The 19,626-nt window shown below is 46.0% G+C and overlaps 1 protein-coding gene across 1 annotated transcript in view; it reads left to right on the plus strand.

Moving 5' to 3' along the window:
* EDAR (ectodysplasin A receptor) overlaps positions 1 to 16,895 on the plus strand; it is a 30,876-nt gene extending 13,981 nt beyond the window's left edge. Inside the window, exons 5-11 of the mRNA XM_049650159.1 lie at positions 2,971 to 3,057; positions 4,649 to 4,774; positions 4,891 to 4,965; positions 5,250 to 5,322; positions 7,895 to 8,051; positions 9,143 to 9,203; positions 14,176 to 16,895. Coding sequence (XP_049506116.1) covers positions 2,971 to 3,057; positions 4,649 to 4,774; positions 4,891 to 4,965; positions 5,250 to 5,322; positions 7,895 to 8,051; positions 9,143 to 9,203; positions 14,176 to 14,498 — 902 coding nt within the window. The 3' untranslated portion in view covers positions 14,499 to 16,895. The remainder of the gene's footprint in view (positions 1 to 2,970; positions 3,058 to 4,648; positions 4,775 to 4,890; positions 4,966 to 5,249; positions 5,323 to 7,894; positions 8,052 to 9,142; positions 9,204 to 14,175) is intronic.
* The last annotated feature ends 2,731 nt before the right edge of the window (positions 16,896 to 19,626 follow it).

The raw sequence follows: 19,626 nt of genomic DNA on the forward strand, positions 1-19,626 counted from the left end.
AGCACCTGCAGGCCAGGGCCATTCATTTGACACTGGCTAGAGCTCAATTGGGGGAATGTCTAGTGAACCAGGATGGAGGCAGGGCCCACCTTGCCACCTGACCGAGTTCAGGAGCTGTCCATTGGGTGTAGTGAGATGTGTTTTACAGACATGCAGTAGCCTGGACACCTTGTTTGCTGATGGCACTGTGTGAGCAGTCCTGCCAGTCGGGTGCAAAGGCATCTCACAAGTCTGTGTGTGGCTGGGCTGTTCTCATTGTTCCTCCCTGGACCACAGGCCTGGGCACATTTGTGCCTCTAACCCCAGACTCTGTCACCCAGCCTTGGCCAGCAAGCCCTGGCAGAAAGGGACAAGAAGAGACAAAGATGACAAATCCACAAACAGAGCCCATGGGTATTTTTTTTTCCTGATGAATAGCTTAAACTCCTTTCAGCCCCTTACCAGATAGATTAGCTTTATTTTCAGTGTCCTGTTTGCTTTCAAAAAAGAAATTGGGTTCTGCTTAAAGCCATGCCCCATGTTGCTTTTCCTACTTGACTGGATGCAGTTGAAGCCCCCTTACCATGATGAAGGGGAGCCGCATGGCCTGTGAGGTGCACACAGCAGAGCCCCCAGCCCCAGGGTTTGCCGTGTGCACATAGCCCTCACAGGGAGACGGAGAGGGGGTGCGCCTTCCCACCAGCACTTCCTGAGAGGCCACTGGTTCTGAGGCCAAGTGAAAAGGCTAAAAACTTTGGGGATGGTTGGGGGGAGGAAGGTGCGGGCCACCTCCATTCTGAGTGGGTCAGCTCTGCAGTCTGCACTAACACAAGGGTAGCCCATGGTGGTGTGCAGGGCTGGGCACCACAGATGGGCCTGCTGCCTTGGTGCCCTGTGCACCCCTCAGCATGCCCCCCCTCTTGTAATGGCAGAGCTAAGAAGTGATCCCCATAACCAGCAGTTGAGAAAGAGGAGAGAAGCCGGAGCCACAGAACTCAGAGTGCCCTGTGCAGGGGAGGGGACTGCTCCGTCCATTGTGTGGTGGTCCTGGCACAGCCACATCCATGTCTGGGGCAGCACAGCAGGTGACAGAGACCAGGTGAAAGGGCAAAGACCAGGAGCACCAGATAAGTTAGACCCCTGGGCTCCAGAAGTGATGGATCCCCAGACAGGAGACACCTCTGGTGCTGAGAGGTCTGATTTAGCAAGACTGCTCTGGCCTGGGCTGGAAGGGTGGCAGGGTGGTCCCAGCAGCCCCCAAGCTGACTTTGTTGACAAGCCTTCTTGGGCTCCTGGGCTGGCCCCTGTGCAGGGGCTGCTGGGGTTATGTGTGCCTCACACCCCTCAGTGCTTCCTTACAGTAGGTGTGTGGTTTAAAGAGCCCACCTCTTGACTCCTCCACCTGCAGATGACATTTCTCATCCAGCAGCAACAGTTACATTCCTGGCAAACCCAAGTGACAGGCCAGCCCTGAGACCCATGGCACCTAACAGAAGTACAGTGACCCCGGGAGCCAATCTTCAGTCTGTCCCCATTGTATTTGCAGTTTTCTCTTTTGTTCTGGCCCTGCTCTCCTGTGACCTTGTCTACTTACTGGACACAGATGTGTGGATAATTCAACAGGACTTTCCTCACCCAGTTGGCTGTGGTGCCCATCTCCCAAGTTGACCCAAGCTGTGTGCACAGATAGTTTTGGAAATACCACTTACAGAGTGTGGTTTCTCCTGAATGACTTCTCTTAAAGAAACTGTCTGTGTTACAGATGGCTCTCATGGAAGCCTTGAGGCTGGCTGACCAGGGTCCCAGGGCAGGTGTCACTCCTTGCTGGGCCAGCTGGGGGACCGAGTGTGTGACTTTTGGAGAGGCCAGCTCACCTGCCCTTACTTGGGATCATGCAAGGACACTTCACAAATTACTCCAGAACTGGCAGAGACAAAAATGAGACAGAGGAAGCATATTTGAAACATGATCATTTTCGTTAATGGCAAAACTCAAGTCCAGCCTACAGGAAGATTGGCTATCAGGATGTTGTGTTTTCTGTGGCAGAACATTTTTGCTTTGTTTTAACCAATTTCTCAGTGATGCAATTGGTCACAAAACCAGCTTCCATTTCATCCCTGCTAAGTGACAGAAGGAATAGAGAAGGGAAGTTTTAGGAGTCACAGTTTTGAAAGAAGGCAAAGTTCATCTCTGTTCTTAAACTGCTTGAGCACAAGTATTTTTAAAAATGAATCCTAGGAGGGGCACCTCGTTGGCTCAGTAGGCTGAGCATCTGAATTCAGCTGAGGTCATGATCTCGCAGTCCATGAGTTTGATCCCCAGGTCAGGCTCTGTGCTGACAGCTCGGAGCCTGGAGCCTGTTTCAGATTCTGTGTCTCCCTCTCTCTCTGCCCCTCTGCTGCTCATGCTAACTCTCTCAAAAATAAATAAACATTAAAAAAAATGAATCCTAGGAAAATCCTAAAGGAAAACACACCAAATTTTCAACTTCAGCTAGCAATTCTTTTACTTCTTTCTTGTGTTCCCATTTTTTTCCTGATTTTTAATAATGGAACATATTACTTTTATAACTAGAAAAAGTATTAAAAAGACATTTCTGTTTTGTGTAATTGAAGAAATTTCTCAATTATTACTTTCCTCCAGTAATACTTGTATGTATATGTACTTTTCTCATCTTTATAGATTGCATATATTTTACCTCTGTTCATAGAAATATTGAGTTGGTGAGGCACCACTTTTTAGTCTTAGCAGATTTACCTACGTGTCTTCTCTTAAAGATTAACCCTTGGGAGGTCAGAACACTCTTTAGGGATTATGAAACATTCTAGGAGATTAAAATGTTTCCCTGTCCCATGCCCCTTGCTGCAGTCCCTGCATAATCCAGAATACTAGATCTCCAGGCTCTGCGACTACACCTTGCGTTCCATCCTTGGAGGTGGGGCTTGTCCAGGTCATCCCGAGGAATACGCGGTGACTGGGTTCTCATTGCAGGTACAGGAGCCAGCTCCGGAGTCTCTGCCAACTTCCCCAGCACCTCTGGCAGCAGCACCCTCTCTCCTTTCCAGCACGCTCACAAAGGTAAGGATTGCACTTCTGCAGCTAGCCAGCTGGAAATGAGGGGCTTGGATAAGAGCAAAAGGGAGGCTGGAAGCAGCTATGAGGAATAGCAGTAGGGCTCCTCAGTGCCCCCAGTAGCAGGAAGGTGGTCATGATCTCTGCAAGGAGTGGAATGGATCTCTCCATGGGTGTTCTGGGCCCCTTAGAACATGCTGGCAAGAAAAGCACATCCCGGGGATGGCAGGGTGGTGCTCAGAGCACAGGCGGCCCCTCAGAGGGGAGCCAGCTTCCTGGCCGTGGCTGGGCTTGACAGCAATAGCCATTCTGTTGCTGGCTTTCAGATAAACCTGCTGAGTTCAACACTTTAATATTTGTTTCCAGTAACTACGTTTCACTACCTATTCCCTTAGGGATGGAAAATCTTGAGGAGGGCAGGAGACCCCAAGACCCATGTTTCTCTCAGATCAAGGCCTCATGCTGCCATCTGGCAGTTTTAATGCTGTTATTTAAGCATATTTAGGGCCCTGGTCTCAGTGAGGCTTGGGGGCCCTTCAAAATCCCACAGTGCACTCAGCGTGCCAGCCTTGGCATTGCTCTCCAAACCTGACCTGTACTTTCACAGAGCATCAAAGCAGGAAGACTTTGCTAGGATATATGAGTCTCATTTCCTCCAGACCCCAAGTGAGGGGCAGGAATAGCACACCACAGAGAATATTACAATATTTATATCATCCATACCTGGCATCCAAATAATGATACTCCCCACATGACAAGCTGAGGCCAGTTTTCCTGCAGACACACCCCACTGGGGAGGATGGGCAGCTGTGGAAACAAGCAGTGCTGGGGCTACAAGCTCTATGCCTCTTCCTAAAGGGCTGCCACCTCCCTTACATGGTCCCCAGTGCTTTAGATCTTATCCCTTTCCCATGGTGGGTAACCTGGATCCTGCCTCATGACAACAGGAATCTTGTGATTTCAGAGAATTAGAACACACATCAGGGCATTGTATGTATCAACAGCAGGCATTACTGGGGAAATGAGTGAGAACCGCCTGGCGAACCGCCCCGGGGAAGAATCATGGTGGAGGTGATAGAACAGAGGAAGAGGTGTGGCAGCACCTGTACCACCTTTGCCCTGAGACTCCGATTATTACATGCAACTGAAATTGCATGAGACACAGGACAGAGCCAAACCAAAAATAGAATTTCTAGCCCTCAGAAAAACCTTGGGTGGAACTGTCTTCAGGACACTTGCTCATGGGTCTCTTCCTCTCCATATCCCACCTGACCCAGGGCTCCCAAAGTAGGAGAAGCACAAGCAAGCACCTCAGGAACAAATGAGTGAACCCAAACCATGGGGTTCCAGAGAAGTCTGGATCAGCCTTAGTTAAGACCAGCCAGGAGAGCTCCTGGGCAGTCCTGACATTATTCCCAAAGAAAATCTGTACAGCTTGGGTCTCAGGCTAAGCATGTGTTTTGGATTCCGAGGGTCCCCTGGAAGCATCTCCTGCCACAGGCGCTGCCATCTTCTCAGAGGGCGGGTCCTGCCGGCCTGATGGGCTCTTGTAGGGAGTCCTGAGCCCTATGTTGCCCTCTCTCCCTGCCTCCAGCAGAGCTCTCAGGCCAAGGGCACCTGGCCACAGCCCTGATCATTGCCATGTCCACCATCTTCATCATGGCCATAGCCATTGTCCTCATCATCATGTTCTACATCATGAAGACGAAGCCTTCAGCCCCAGGTGACTGCTCCCCAATGCCCCTACACCCACCCCACAAACCCTCACTCTCAGACTGCTCCATCAGCTTACCCTGTCAGCGAGCCAGGCTCCTCACACCCTTCCCTTTCTCCAACCAGCATGCTGCACCAGCCACCCAGTGAAGAGTGTGGAAGCCCAAGTGAGCAAGGAAGAGGAGAAGAAAGAGGCCCAAGGTCTGCATACACAGCCCCCACAGCACGGGTGTCCATCTCCAGGGTGGAGGTTGTCTGCCCCACTCACCAGCCTGGCCTCATAACACTGGTGCTCCCATGCAACGTAGAACAGGGCTGCAGGAAAAAGTGTCAGTGCCCCCACATTGTGCTTGGCTTTGAGGGTGGTGTGGTTTAGACACCAGTCAGGCCTGCTAAAGAGGAAGTGAGCAGGGAAGGATGAGCTCAGAGTCACGGGCCGACTCCAGCTCCCTTCTCCCACCCCCAACCTTTCCATTTATCTGCAGACAGCGTGGTGATTTTCTCCGAGAAGGACGAATTTGAGAAGCTGACCGCAGCTCCAGCCAAGACTGCCAAGAGGTAAGCCAAGCCAAGGCAGCCACTTACCATGGGGTGGAGCAGCCCCCAGCCCAAGGTGAGGTCAGGGATCCTCTTGGGTTCCTGAGCAGGAAGGGGAGCTGGGTTGCCAGATGGGGAGCACATGGAGAAGCCTAGCCACTGGCTGGAGGCTCCAGAGGGAGCAGGGCCTCAAGACCGGCAAGGCAAGTGAGTACCAGGTTTCACCCTCACCACTGACCTGCAGCAGGGGCCAGGCAGCATGAGGGGCAGGTGGTTAACACCTTGCTCCAGGGCCAGATGCCCTGGGCTTTCTTCTTCTACATCCACCTTCTGCGTGCAGACCCAAAGCCTGCGAGTGCCCCTTTCTTCTCCAGCAGCCTACTGTGGCCAGCACTGACACTGACATCACTAGTGCTAAGGCCAGCACTAGTATCCCTAAACCCTGAATGGCACAGGTGATGATGATGGCTACCAGACATCTGGCCACCAGGCACCATGCTAAGTGTAAGCACCCCATGAGCAAGGTGCTAATAATATCCCTGATTGTGGGAAGCCAAGGTCTGGAAGCTGTCACATGCCTGAGGTCACACATCCATGAGTGGCAGGGCAGAGAGCCAGAGCCCCTGGAGCTCTGACTTCAGAGCCCACATTGTACAGGCTCCAGACCAACCACTAATGCTTGTGAAGTAAGGCCTCTTAAGGAAGAGGTTTGGCATATGAAATTTGCACCATACATAGTGCACATTAAGATGTAGAATCAGCCCTGGCTCTAATGTCTAGGGCAGAGGGAAGTGAACTTTTCCTTAGCCCCTTAGATGGTAATTTGAACTTGGTCCTGCTTAGGTTCCGAAAACCCACCGCATGGTATCAGCACCCTGTCCAGCCTCCACCCACTTGGCCATTCCAGGACACCATCTACCCAAATGCCCATGTATTTGGGGCACAGAGGCCATGGGAGACCCCCAAACTAGTTACAGGAAGAGCAGAGGAGCAATGCCTCCTGTCCTGGCCTCCGGCCTGGGACCTTCCTGTGGTGGGTGAACTCTTGCAAAGGCTTTCATTTGTAGGAATGATCATGAATCCACATGTTCATGTAGAGCTTTGGTGTTAATAAAGCACTTCTAAACATGTTACATTTGGAAAACCCCAGCATCTCTCAAGACCCCTGACACAAGGTCAGAAAGCAGACTTAAATCATGAAATCTTTGCATGCTGGAAGAAAAGAAAGTGTGTCCACCTCAGCAGGCCCTCAGATGGCAGGTATTTCCTGTGAGTGCCTCCATTCCCACTGACCTCATTTCAGAACCCCAGGGCATGCAGGGTCCATGATGCAGGGTCTGGCTCTGCAGAGTGCCTCCCTGGGGACAAGTTTCTCCTCCACCCTCCAGTCTATCCAGCCTGGTGTTGTGGCGGCCTCTCCTCTTCTGTTCTTCCAGCCTTTTCTCATTCTCAAAAGTAAGGAAAAAAGAATACTAAAAAGGGCAGGGATGTGTCCCATGACTTAAGCTTCATCTAAAGAATGAGGGAAATTTGGGGAATTTGGAAAAATATTTGGAAAAATAATAATTGTTTCATATGTAAATGTCAAGTAAAACTTAAAACCCAACGATGGTGCTATAGAAGACAAGGCACAGAGCCCCTCTCCCCTCTGCCTGCTCTCAGTTCTTAGGGAAAGGACCTGGGACAGTCAGTGGTCTCTGGGGACAACCATGCTTTTGTTCCTAGCCTGCTGTCAAGTGGAGACAGCAGCAGGCCAGCCAACTCCAAGTGAGTCCCTTGAACCTACTGGGCCTCACCTTTATTTGGTCTCTACAGTTGTGTTTGAGTGTGGGCTTCATTACTGTAACCCAGTTGCTAGAAAAGAATAATTCTTTGTAAGTCTTCAGCCAGACCACAGGAAGCCAGCAGGATGCCTATAAAAAAGAATGCTGTTTTTTATATATTTGGAATGATTTTGAGAGTTTAAGCTCCACGCCACTTGTGCCTAGGGCTGTGGACAGTGAGCAGTGGTGGAACGTGGGCCCACATGACTTCCTGGGGGATTTCCAGGAGCCTCTCACCAGGCTCTCTGTGACCCCCCCCCACCACAATGCACACATTTCAGCCAGGTCACCCCCTAGTCAAGAGGGGGTCCCCAGGCAGGCTCCATTCACCTTTGTTTTGGGTTATTCCAGAGAGCTTGCAGAGATTCGGTGCTGGCCACATAACTGTTTGCGTTTAGACACGAGGCTGAACCTGGCACTTTCCTGCATTAAATATAGGAAGCTGTGACGTATTTAAGAAAGCTTGACTGAGCTAGGTGGGGGTGGACAGATGAACAGATGCCGTCCCCCTCACTGTTGGACCCCAGCCCTGCGGGGCTCATGAGACACCTTGTGAGTCCTCTGACAGGACACCTGCAGGCCACCCAACATCCGGGTCACTAGTTAGGAAAATAGCAGAGGACGAGGAGTAAGAGCGGGGCACGTCTCTCTCGCTTCATGCCCAGAAGCTGCTCAGTAAAAGCATGGGGAACAAGTCCCTGACCCGGTTGTCTCCCCACTGGGAGGACGTATCAGGGCTGCAGTTAACACACACCCTTCTGTTTCCACAGCGAGAATGACGCATCATCGGAGAATGAGCAGCTTCTAAGCCGGAGCATGGACAGTGATGAGGAGCCTGCCACTGACAAGCAGGGCTCCCCAGAGCTGTGCCTGTTGTCGCTGGTTCACCTGGCCCGGGAGAAGTCAGCAGCCACGAAGTCAGCCGGGGTGAGGCCCTGGCGCTGCCGCACGCACGCTCACCGTTCCCCAGTAGACCCACCGCCAGGAACCTAGACAGAGTGGCAGGTTCAAAACGATATAGTAAAAAAATAGGAAACTTATCTCTCTATTATAGAACTTTACAAAAGAAAATGAAAATAAGCAGAAAGAAAAAAGTTAAAATTGTTTGGGATACCATAGGACAGGAAAAAACCTTTGCAAACATACTGGTGTGTATCTAAGCAGACAAGCATATGTATATGTGTGGGGTGGGGGTGGGAATGGGCATATGAATACACACACATACATAATATGCATTTTTCATGTAAAATTGTCCAAAGGGCTTGTCACCTAAATCAGGCCCCCACCCTCATGGCAGGGTGCATGGGCAAAGAAGCACAGCTCTGCCCAGGCTGCCTGAGTGTGTAGCACTTGGGTCGTTGGCAGCCCCTTGGGACCTATTCTCCCAACCCCAGGTCAGCATGTTGCTAGGTAATGTAGCTTAGGGTAAAAAAAAGTCCCTCCATTGGGAATCTGGATCTGGCCTGGGTCTGGACAGGGATGCCATGCTCTGGGCTGCCCTGAGTTCAGGGATGTCTGTAATGGCACCCATCACTTGCAGGGACCCTGGAGGCCTATGGAGTTTTTCTGAGAGGTACTGGCTCCTGTGGGGCATGGGACTTTTCAGCCAGGGTCCCTTCTGCACTCATCCAGCATGGGCCTTGTGTCCTTACCCCAAGCTGTGTGCTCTGGGAGAAGAGTCTGTGGATAGCTACAGACACGGCCATAGCATCTCAGGCCACCGCCAGCCGGCTGGGGTCCTCCCCACTTACCCTCCCACACAGTCTTGTGAGCCTGAATGTCCAGTGGGAGCAGCAGCCTCTACCTCTGTGAATACTGAATGTGCTTCAGGCAGAGACCTGAAGAAAAGGCTTTCTCCCTGTGATTTCCTGATGAGATGTTCATGTGAGGGTGCCATTCAGCATTTCTGACTAGAAGTCAGGGGAGAGAAGCTGCCAACACTCCAATGGAGAATTTGTATCTTTGATGGCTACCACTTTCCCTTGTGAAAATTAACATTCTCTTAACTTTTCCTATAGATTCAAAGTCGAAGGAAAAAGATATTGGATGTGTATGCCAATGTGTGTGGAGTTGTTGAAGGTAAGCATGGATGCACTGTTGGGGAACACTTAGCCAGGTTTCCCCAAGGATCTTGTCCCAATCATCAATATGTAGGAAACAGCTCTGGTAGGAGTCCTGAGGCCCCATGAGGGCTGAGAAAGGCCGCCCACTCTAGCTTGTCATGCTCCTTATCCCAGTAGCTGGGGAACCCACTTCAGGTGTGGAAGGACATGGGATTTGGCATGAAGCTATTTAAAACTTTTGCCTTGGGGCGCCTGGGTGGCTCAGTCGGTTAAGCGTCCGACTTCAGCTCAGGTCACGATCTTGCGGTCCGTGAGTTCGAGCCCTGCGTCGGGCTCTGGGTTGATGGCTCAGAGCCTGGAGCCTGCTTCCGATTCTGTGTCTCCCTCTCTCTCTGGCCCTCCCCTGTTCATGCTCTGTCTCTGTCTCAAAAATAAATAAACGTTAAAAAAAAATTTTTTTTTAAACTTTTGCCTGGCACTCCCCACAGCCCTTTCCCTCACAGGACAAGAAGATGACACCCATCCCCAGGGCAGAGCCTGTCTAGGGCACTGTGGATTCATGATGATCTAGAGAACAGTGTCCTCCAGTGTCCCCAGATGCTGTCCCCACATTGGTGTTTTCAGTCACTTACCCAATAATTAGCTGGCCTTGCCCTTTCCCTGTGTAATGGTCTCCATCCACAAAGATGCTTCTGGAGCAAGCAAAGTCAGGCTGTATCACAGCAGGTACCCTCCAGGTATGGGCAGCAGGACTAGGAATATAAACATTTCAACCTGAAACAGGAATCCACACTGCCCACTTCTTCTCAATCCAGGCTCTAAATCACCTTTGTATTCACCCAGGAGACAAAACCCCTCATCACTGAGGTTAGGGAATGTTCCCGGCTTCATCAGGCCACTCAGTCCTGGTCTCACTGGCATCCCTCCTTGGACTTCAAGGTCTGGCCCAGGCAGCAGGAGTGGAGCCTGGTGCTCTCAGTTCTCCGCACAGTTAGAGCCCAGCACACCTTGCCTGGGGCAGGCTCCCTGGCTGGGTGCTCTGTTGGTCAGAAATAAGTTCTAGGGGCCAAGAACTCTACTTGGCTGCCTGCTGAAATATGGCATCTCTTCTCCAAAAATACACATGCCCCAGGGTCAGCCTGTGTGATAAGGCTGGCAAGGCCAAGGGACCTCAGCTGCCCAGTGGAGGGCAGCACTGTGGAGTTATTCCCAGTGCCAGTGGCTCTCTTCACGGCAGAAAGGACACAGAGGAGAAAGTGACTGCTGGTGACTCATCCCTGCATGGGAAACACCAACAGCCTTTGGTTCTAAAACCTCCCAGAAAGAGGAGGATCCATATATCTTTTCTTCCCCCACCCCCATATGCAATTTTCTTCTAAAGGAAAGTCAAGGGAACTGACAGGAACCTAATAAAGATCTCTGAAAAGAAGTCTCTTCATTTGAAAAATAAACCATGTCTTTAAATGCAATAACTCCATGGAGAAATAAATGTAATAAACCAAATTTCATCCCTGACAATAGAAAAAAAAAGAGGTTGTTGTTTACTTTCCAAGTGTGTGAAGATTTTCCTGTTATCTTTGTTATTTGTTGATTTATGGTTTGATTCCATTGTGGTAGGTAAATACACTCTTTCAATTCTTTTAAATTCTTTTGTTGAAATTGAAGGCCTGTATTCTGCTATTGTTGAGTCAAGTGTTCTATAATGTTGATTGGATTTTCTTCATGGTTGGATTTTCCTTCTGTTGTTGAGTTTTGTATTCTTGCTGATTTCCTAGTAATTGTTCTATGAATCACTAAGGGAAAGGTGTTGAAGTCCCCAACTGTAATTGTGGAATTGTCTATTTCTCCTTTAAGTTCTTCAGTTTTTTGCTTCATATATTTTGGAGCTCTGTTGTTTGATGCATATGGATTTAGGATTGCTATGTCTTCACAGACAGTGGATTGACCCTTTTATTAATGTCCCTCTCTATCTCTGGTCATTTCCTTTATTCTGAAGTCTACTCTGTCTGATGTAATAGCCACTTGTGCTTTCCTTTTATTAAGTGTTTACATAGTATATCTTTTTCTATTCTTGTACTTTCAACCTGCCTATATCATTATATTGGACATCAGCTTCTTGTAGATAGCATATAATTAGGATATTTTTAACATAGTCATTGATATGTTAGCATTTAAGATTGCTATTTTATTTTTTGTTTACTCTTTTTTGTCCCTGTTTTTCATTTCTCTGTTTTCTTTTTCCTGCTTTCCTTTGGGTCACTTGAACATAATTTAGAAATACACTTTGATGTTTTTTGAGTGATGTATACTATATGTTTTGAGTGCATCTTTTTCCATAGCTATTTTAGCAGTTTCTCTAGGTACTGTATTATATATACATATATAATCCACTGAGGTCATCCTTTCACTAGTTCAAGGGAAGTATAAAAACCTTACGTCCTGGGACACCTGGGTGGCTCAGTCAGTTAAGCATCCAACTCTTGATCACAGCTCAGGTCTTGATCTCAGGGTCATGAGTTCAAGCTCCCCACTGGGTTCCGCACTGGGCATGAAGCCTACTTAAAAAAAAAAACAACAGCTTCTGTTTATGTCCTTCCTGTTTATAGTTGTCTTAAATATTTCCTCTCTATATATTTAGAACCACATCAGTTGCTTCAAACTAGCAAACATAACTCAGAAAACCTAAAAGGAAAAGGAAAGCTATTGTGGTTACCAATATTTTTGCTTACTGTGCTCTTTACTGATGTTCCAAAATTCCTTCTTTTAGCATTTCCTTTCTGTTTAGAGACCTCCCTTTGTCATTCTTTTAGGGTAGTTCTCTTGGTGACAAATTCTTAGTTCTCCTTCATTTTGAGAATGCCTTGATTTTCCCCTCACTCTTGAGAGGTATTTTCACTGGGCATGGGGCACTGTGTTGACAGTTCTTTCATTTCCATAGTTGAAAATACAGTACCACATCCCTTTGGCTTCCAGGTTTCTGATGAGAAATACTTTCTCATTCTAATACTTTTCCCCTGTAGGTAAAGTGTTGATTTTTCTTGCTATTTTCAAGATTCCTTTGTCTTTAGTTCCATGAATTTATGATGTATCTTGATATGAATTTCTTTGGGTGTATTCTGTTTGGAGTTTTCTCAGCTTCTTAAATCTGTAGGCTTATGTCTCTTTCCAAGTTTGGGGAATTTTCAGTTATTTCTTTTTTCATCCACACTCTCTTTCTCCTCTCCTAGGCCTCCATGACAAAAATGTGAGATATTTTGTTATAGCCCCACAGGTCCTTGGGGCTCTGTGTTTTTCAGTTTATTTTTTATCTGTTGTTCAAATAAGTGATTTCTATTCTGTTACCCAGTTCACTAATTCTTTCCTCAGTCTATATTCTGCCATTGAGCATATCTACTTAACTTTTTATCTCGATTGTATTTTTGCAGTTCTAACATTTCTACTTGGTTCTTGTATTTTCTATCTTTTGCTAAGGCTTCCTATTTGTTTCATTTGTTTTAAGCATGTATGTAATTATTTGTTGAAGCATTTGTATCATGGCTTCTATAAAATCCTTGTCAGGTAATTCTAGCATCTCTGTTATCTCTGATATTTTCTATTTTTATTTGAGATTTTTCTAGCTACAAAAACCACAGAGAATTTGGCTGACCCTGCCTCACACTCCTTATCCCTTTTTGGAAATATTTTCAAAAGTAAAATTAAGAACATTTGAGATCTTCCTAGTTCTTGGTATGATAAGTGGGTTTCTATTGAAATCTAGAGAGTTTTATGTCATGTTATGAGACTCTGTGTCTTATTTAAACCTTCTGTTGTATCTGGCTTCCTCTGATACCTCTATGGAGGTGAATATCTAGGTTCCCACTCAGCCTTCATTTACACCCAAGTAGGAATCTCTTTTTGTTGATGGCAGAGGGGTGGGGTGGGAAACTGTTTTTCCAAGTGGTCTCCACTGATACCACTGGGCTGGGAGGCTTGTTACCAGCTGATGATGATAAAGTCCAGGCTCTTGACCTTGCCTTCCCTGAAACCTGGTGCAATGTAACAGCCTATGGAGAGTGGACATCCAGGCTTTGCTGGCCTTGTTGAGGGTGGGGCCACAGTTTTCTCTGTGGTGTTTGGCTGTAACAAAGCAGTTACTGTCTAAATGTTTTCTTCTTGCTAAGCTTCTTTTTTCCTAGTGCTTTAGTTGGAGCAGGCATCTGTTGGACAATTTTGGTTTGTTATTGTTCATATTTCTGGATTGCCGGACTCTTCAGCTCCATGTCTGGGATAATGATGCAAAAGGCTCAGCACCATGTCATTGCTCTATTCCCAAGCTCTCTACCAGTCTGTCTTTTCTCACCACTTTCCAGAGTTTCTTTGTGTTTGCTTTGTACAGAGCATCTAGGGTTTTTAGCTGTACTTACTAGGAGCAATCAGGAAAAGCATGTCTACTCCAGCTGCCAAAAGTAAAAATACATCATTTTTTAAAAATGCTCCCAGGTAAGTCTAACAGGCAGGAAGATTGAGAACCATTGGACCACTCAGGTTGCAGTAAGTTGGCTCAGGTAACACCAATTTTGGGCTGTCTTTGAAAGCACTTTTCATAAAGGTGACTGCTGTCTCCATAAAGGGCATAATACTGTCTGTCCTTTTGACTCCCTCCTCAGCCCAGCTCCATGTAAAGCACGGTGACCTAAGGGTAGCCCATATTCAAGGCTTTGGTGACTGCTGACAGTGTTCTTGAGGGGATTATTGTAACAGTCAATATAGTGGCTATTTTCCTAGGAGGAAGGGGCTGTTATTGGGGTTAGGATCCATGGTAAGGCTTCTCATGTGGCTGGCAAAGTCCTGGGTGTAGTTCACCTCAAGCTATGCACTTATTTTATATGGTTTTCTGCATCTGTGTTTTATTTTACAATCTTTTTTTAAGTTTTAAAAATAATTTTTAATGGTGTTGAGCTTCTATTGACTGCCATTTGCAATGTCTGACTGTGGCTATTTGTCCGCAGGTCTCAGCCCCACAGAGCTGCCATTTGACTGCCTTGAGAAGACAAGCCGAATGCTCAGTTCCACGTACAACTCCGAGAAGGCTGTTGTGAAAACATGGCGCCACCTTGCCGAGAGCTTTGGACTCAAGAGGGATGAGATTGGGGGCATGACAGATGGCATGCAGCTCTTTGATCGCATCAGCACAGCAGGCTACAGCATCCCAGAGCTGCTCACAAAACTGGTGCAGATTGAACGGCTGGATGCTGTGGAGTCCTTGTGTGCAGACATACTGGAGTGGGCTGGGCTTGTGCCACCTGCCTCCCAGCCACCCACTACATCCTGAGGAGCCTGCCTATAGTCTGCCTTCCCTGGGAGGCACCAAGGATCTACCAAGGGCTCTGGAGCTGTGAGTGCTGGCAACAGACTGCCAAGAGTCAGGCTTTTTCTGCTGTCACGAGGATTTGCCTTAGGCCATTCCAAGGAACAAGAGGAAATGAGGCCTGTCTTCTAATCTAACCAAAAATAAAAGATTAAAGTTGGGATAGTCCCAGCTACCCACCTGTACCTCACCAGGCAGGATGAATATTTATTCAACTCATTCAAGGGATGTTTTTGGGTGCTCAGATGAACCAAACAATGTGGGGATGGCAGAGGTGAAGAATCTAGTACCTGTTTTTAAGGAGTTTACAACCTCAGGAGAGACAGAAGACGTGTCTACAAACCATCTTGCTAGAAAACATCAAACAGTCTAGATGAGGGGATACTAAGAAAACATAATAAGTTCTGAGGGAGGGAGATGGCTCCCCACTGGGGTGATGAAGGAGGGCAGCATCATGAAGAAAGAAGCTCGAATGCCTGGTGAAATGGCTACCAAAGGCAGATGTCACACTCCACATAGTGTGTCAGGTTTGGTACAAGTCTGTTAATATCTTAAGTGGCTGTTCTTAAGGTCATTCATATTCCTACAGCCCTTCCAATCACTAATGGAAGAGTTCACTCTGTGGCCTGCCTTCTGTTACTGATCTACAAGGCATGTGTTTGTCCAGTCAAGTAGACCTGTGTCCAGTCAGTGGCCAGTTTCACCTATTGCCTGATTCCCAGGCCTGAGACCCAGTGGTTTTGTATTACACATGAATTGCTTTCCACTCTCATCCCTAGTCAGATTTGACCCTTTGGGGGCAGCAATGTTCAAAGACACAGTCCATTTAAATTATGTGTCAGCCTGTTTTTGCTTCAAACAGAAATGAGTGGTCAGCTATATGTGGAAAGAGAAATGGTGACTTCCTAGGAATTCAGCCATGCATAATTTTAGATTCTGAGTGTCTGAGACTTGTGAATGAGCCTTGTGACATGAGGGTTTCTGAGCCAGTCAAGGAAAATGGAGCCTCACCACACAGGCAGGGCCTGGGCTTGAAATCCAAGGACCTGATTCTAGTTGTGCCAGCTTGGGCCATTCTCTTCTCCCTCTTGGGCTTCAGTTTCTCTTTTGCAAAAGAGAGATTATTCTGTGATTCTGTAATCAGGAAAAGTAAGGTTTAGGTGGGCAACAGGAAAGTGGACTTCAGGAAATGCCAGGCCTTCAAGGTGCACATTGAAGTGAACACAGATGAGTCATCAAGATGAGACTAGAAGCAGAAAAACTCGGAGTAACTATAATTGTTTGACATACACTTAGAGGTAAAGTAATAAACTGGCATTGTTCTTGGCAAAATCTCTTACTACACCTGCAGTTGCCAAGAACATGGGAGCCAGGGTAGTGATCATACCAGGGGTTTAATTTAGAGTTCACTGCTGAGCTTCCTAATGACAGATCTGACTATAGTTATTACCAAATTAAAACCAGTCTCTGACTTACAAAGCGATGTTTTTAAAATTATAAGTCACATGACTGAGCAAATGCTTTGGGGAGAGGAAATCAGTCATACATTTAGAGCCAACAAGCAATTGCCCACCAATGAATGTAGAACATACTGTGATAGGATCATAATTAGGTCCTGAATATTTAATATCATCATTTTCTGTGTCTCTTTGCTGTTTTTCAGAACCTATTTGCTATATCCTACAAGCTAAATACTCCATGGCAAAACTTAATTATCCTTTTAATCCCTCTTTGAAATCCTATGGCACCCCTTTCTCCTGCTTTGTGATGATGATGATGAGATTGTCCCCCTGAATCAGGCTGCAAATGTCACATGTGATAAGAATGCTGTTCCAGGGAGACAGCTTGCAGTTTCCCAAGAACAATATTTTCAGTGAAGAAGCAGAGGCGGCTGTTCCTGGACCCAGAGCTTTGCCTCATTTCACACTTACAATGCTGGGGCCAGATGTCTAGCCAGCATCATGCCATGTTTCAGTGATTCTCAACCTGCCATTTTTAGAAAGTTAGTCCTTATAGAGCTAAACGTTCCTTTGTCATCTACTTATTTGGACATAAATCCAAGAATAGTCTATTCTGATGAGCTTTAGCCTACATTGTGGAATTCAAATCAATGTGACCATAATGATTATCACTGACCAGAACAGGGACTTCCACCCTGACATTTTGTATGGAGACATTCATTATTTTGCTATACTTAAAAACTTTTAGGAAACACCCTAAGCTGGAGCTGTGGGCCTTAACCAGTGAAGTCTTAATTGTTAATAGTTTTGTCTCATCCTGTATATATAACTTATTATATTTTACAGTTTCAATAAACTAATAAAAAGGAGATCTACAGACTGCTACAATGTGAGTTCTTTCTGGGGGTGGAGGGAGGGAGGGGGCAGGTGAGTGGAGAAGCCTCTGATTACTCTGTTCCTGGTTATTGCACGTGTAAGATGAGACTGTAGGATTGTGACCAGCCTAAATGAACTTCCTAAATTTTTATGGCCTGGACCATGCACTCAACAGAAGCAAACATTACAGTGAGATTGTAAAACAAAAACAAAACAAAACAAAACAAAAAAACCGCTTTGCTTTCCAAGTTGCCATCACTGTATCACTTAGCTACTGCTGTGTAACAAACCATCCCAAAATTCAATAGCTTAAAGTGACAATTTATTATTATAGTTCGGAGGTCACTAAGGATCCCAGATGACCTAAGTTGTGCTCAGTTGGCTATGATTTAGATGGGGCCTATGGCTGTTGGGATACTTTAATTGGGGTTGCTGTGTTCCAATGTCCCCCATCCTTGTCCTCAAACCAACATCTAGCCTATGCCTGCCTTCATCATGGCAATGACAGAAGTGCAATAGTGAGCAGACACACAAAGTTCCTTCAGGCCTATACCCAGAACTGGCACACCATCACTTCTAGCTCATTCTTTTGGCCAGAGCAAATCATATGGCCAACCCAGAGTCAAGAGTAGGAAAACAGGCCCCACTCTAACTCTGTGAGCAATAAAGGTAACTCACAAAAGGCAAAATATTAAGGCAGAAAATGTAAACATCTACAGTTATGTTCATTTCCTATGGCTGCTGTAACAAATTACCACAAACCTAGTGGTTTCAAGCAACACAAATTTATTATCTTACAGTTCTAGAGGACTCCAAAGTTTTAACACAGTTGTATTACTTGTGGAGACTATAGAAGAAAATCTGTTTTCCTGCCTTTTCTAACTTCTAGAGTCTGTCCATATTCCTTGGCTCATGCCTCCCTTCCACCTTCCAGGCCAGCAATCCCATCTCTCCAACCTCTGTTCCCATTGTCACATTTCCTTCCCTGCTTCCCTCTCTTCTCCCTTGTGATCACACAGGACCCACCTGGGTAATCCAGGATCATCTCTCCATCTCAAGATCCTTAATCATCTCTGCAAAGTCCTTTTGTAACATCATGTATCACAAGTTCTAGGGCTTAGAGGGTATATGCTTTTGAGAGCTCATTGTTCTACCAACCACAATAAGTATGTAAGTGGCTGTGGAATATAACAACATAACACCATCAGAGGAAGTGTGCTGTCAAAGCATACTTTCCAGCTGGGGTATTTTATTATATGAATAAATGTAAACTAAGCAGTGGTGGCCTTCCCACTGGGAACTATGAAGAAGGGATGGATGAGCTGGGCTGCAGGTGCTCAGCAGCAAAGACTTCAGTGAACCACCTGCTTCTATGAGCCCCACTCTCCTCCACCTTCAGCCTCAGTGGTCCAGGGGGATGTGGCAGAGTCTCATGAACACCCAGTTTGGATTGGACAACATCTCTTTATTCAGGGCTTTGTTTACACTATTCTTCCCCAAACATTTCTAGTGAATTACTTTGGCAACAACGATGGCTTTTGGAGGCTTAAATGAATTGTTGGCTTTATGTAAAAACCAACATAGACCTGTATTTTGTGGCTTCACTCTATGCATTTGGGGCCCTTCAAAGACAGCTTGCATTTTTTAATAAAATGCAATAGTCCTGGTACTATTTCCTCTATGTTGGAATGCTTTATGAATGAGGAAAATCTGGAAATAGCACAAACATTGTATTAAAAAAAGCATTTTCGAGTGTCAGAGGAATCCTGCTTAGCTAAACATTCTGGTGTCAAGAGACCTTGTGAGGAGTTCAAGTAATATAAATATTTCACTTTTTTAAACCCAGGGGAGAGATAACCAGAGGGTGAAAATGGAGACAAGGTTTAAAACCATTTTGCTGAGAGTCACCCTAAGCCTGGTTTGTCACTCAGACTAAAAGTTATGTAGTGATTCCAATGAAACAGGTTATTCATGTTCTGTCTATTCTTGTTTTCAAAATGCTGGTCAGCATCACTTATACAGGATAACTCCTCCACTGAGGGAAAATGTTCTTGTTCACTCATAGTCACTAGTGTGGGACTCTTTTAAAGATCACATGATTTTTATCCTTATGTCAATGTGGTGTATTACACTGATATGCAGATGTTGAACCATCCTTGCATCACTGGAATAAATCCCACTTGCTCATGGTGTAAGATCCTTTTAATGTATTGTTGAAATTCAGTTTGCTAATATTTTGTTGAGGACTTTTGCATCTATGTTCATAGTGGCCTATAATTTTGTTTGTAGTATCCTTGTCTGGTTTTGGTATTAGGGTTGGCCTAATGCTGGCCTCATAAAATGTGTTTGGAAGTTTCCTGTCTTCTATTTGTTGTTGTTGTTGTTGTTGTTGAAGAGTTTGAGAAGGATTGGTATTAATTCATTTTTTAATGCTTTGTAAAATTCACCAGTGAAGCGATCTGGTCCTAAATTTTTCTTGATGAGAGGTTTTTAACTACTGATTCAATCTCCTTTCTGGTTCAGATTTTCTATTTTATTATGATTCAGTCTTGATAAGCTATATATGTTTCTAGGAATTTATCCGCTTCTAGGTTGTCCAACTTGCTGGCTTATAATTATTCATAGTAGTCTCTAATGAGCCTTTGCATTTCTATGGTATCAGCTGTAACATCTCCTCTTTCATTTCTGATTATATTTATTTGAGTGCTCTTTTTTTCTTGGTGAGTGTAGCTAAAGGTTTGTCACTTTATCTTTTC

The sequence above is a fragment of the Panthera uncia genome (genome assembly GCF_023721935.1).
Source record: "Panthera uncia isolate 11264 chromosome A3 unlocalized genomic scaffold, Puncia_PCG_1.0 HiC_scaffold_11, whole genome shotgun sequence".
Classification (NCBI taxonomy): Eukaryota; Metazoa; Chordata; class Mammalia; order Carnivora; family Felidae; genus Panthera; species Panthera uncia.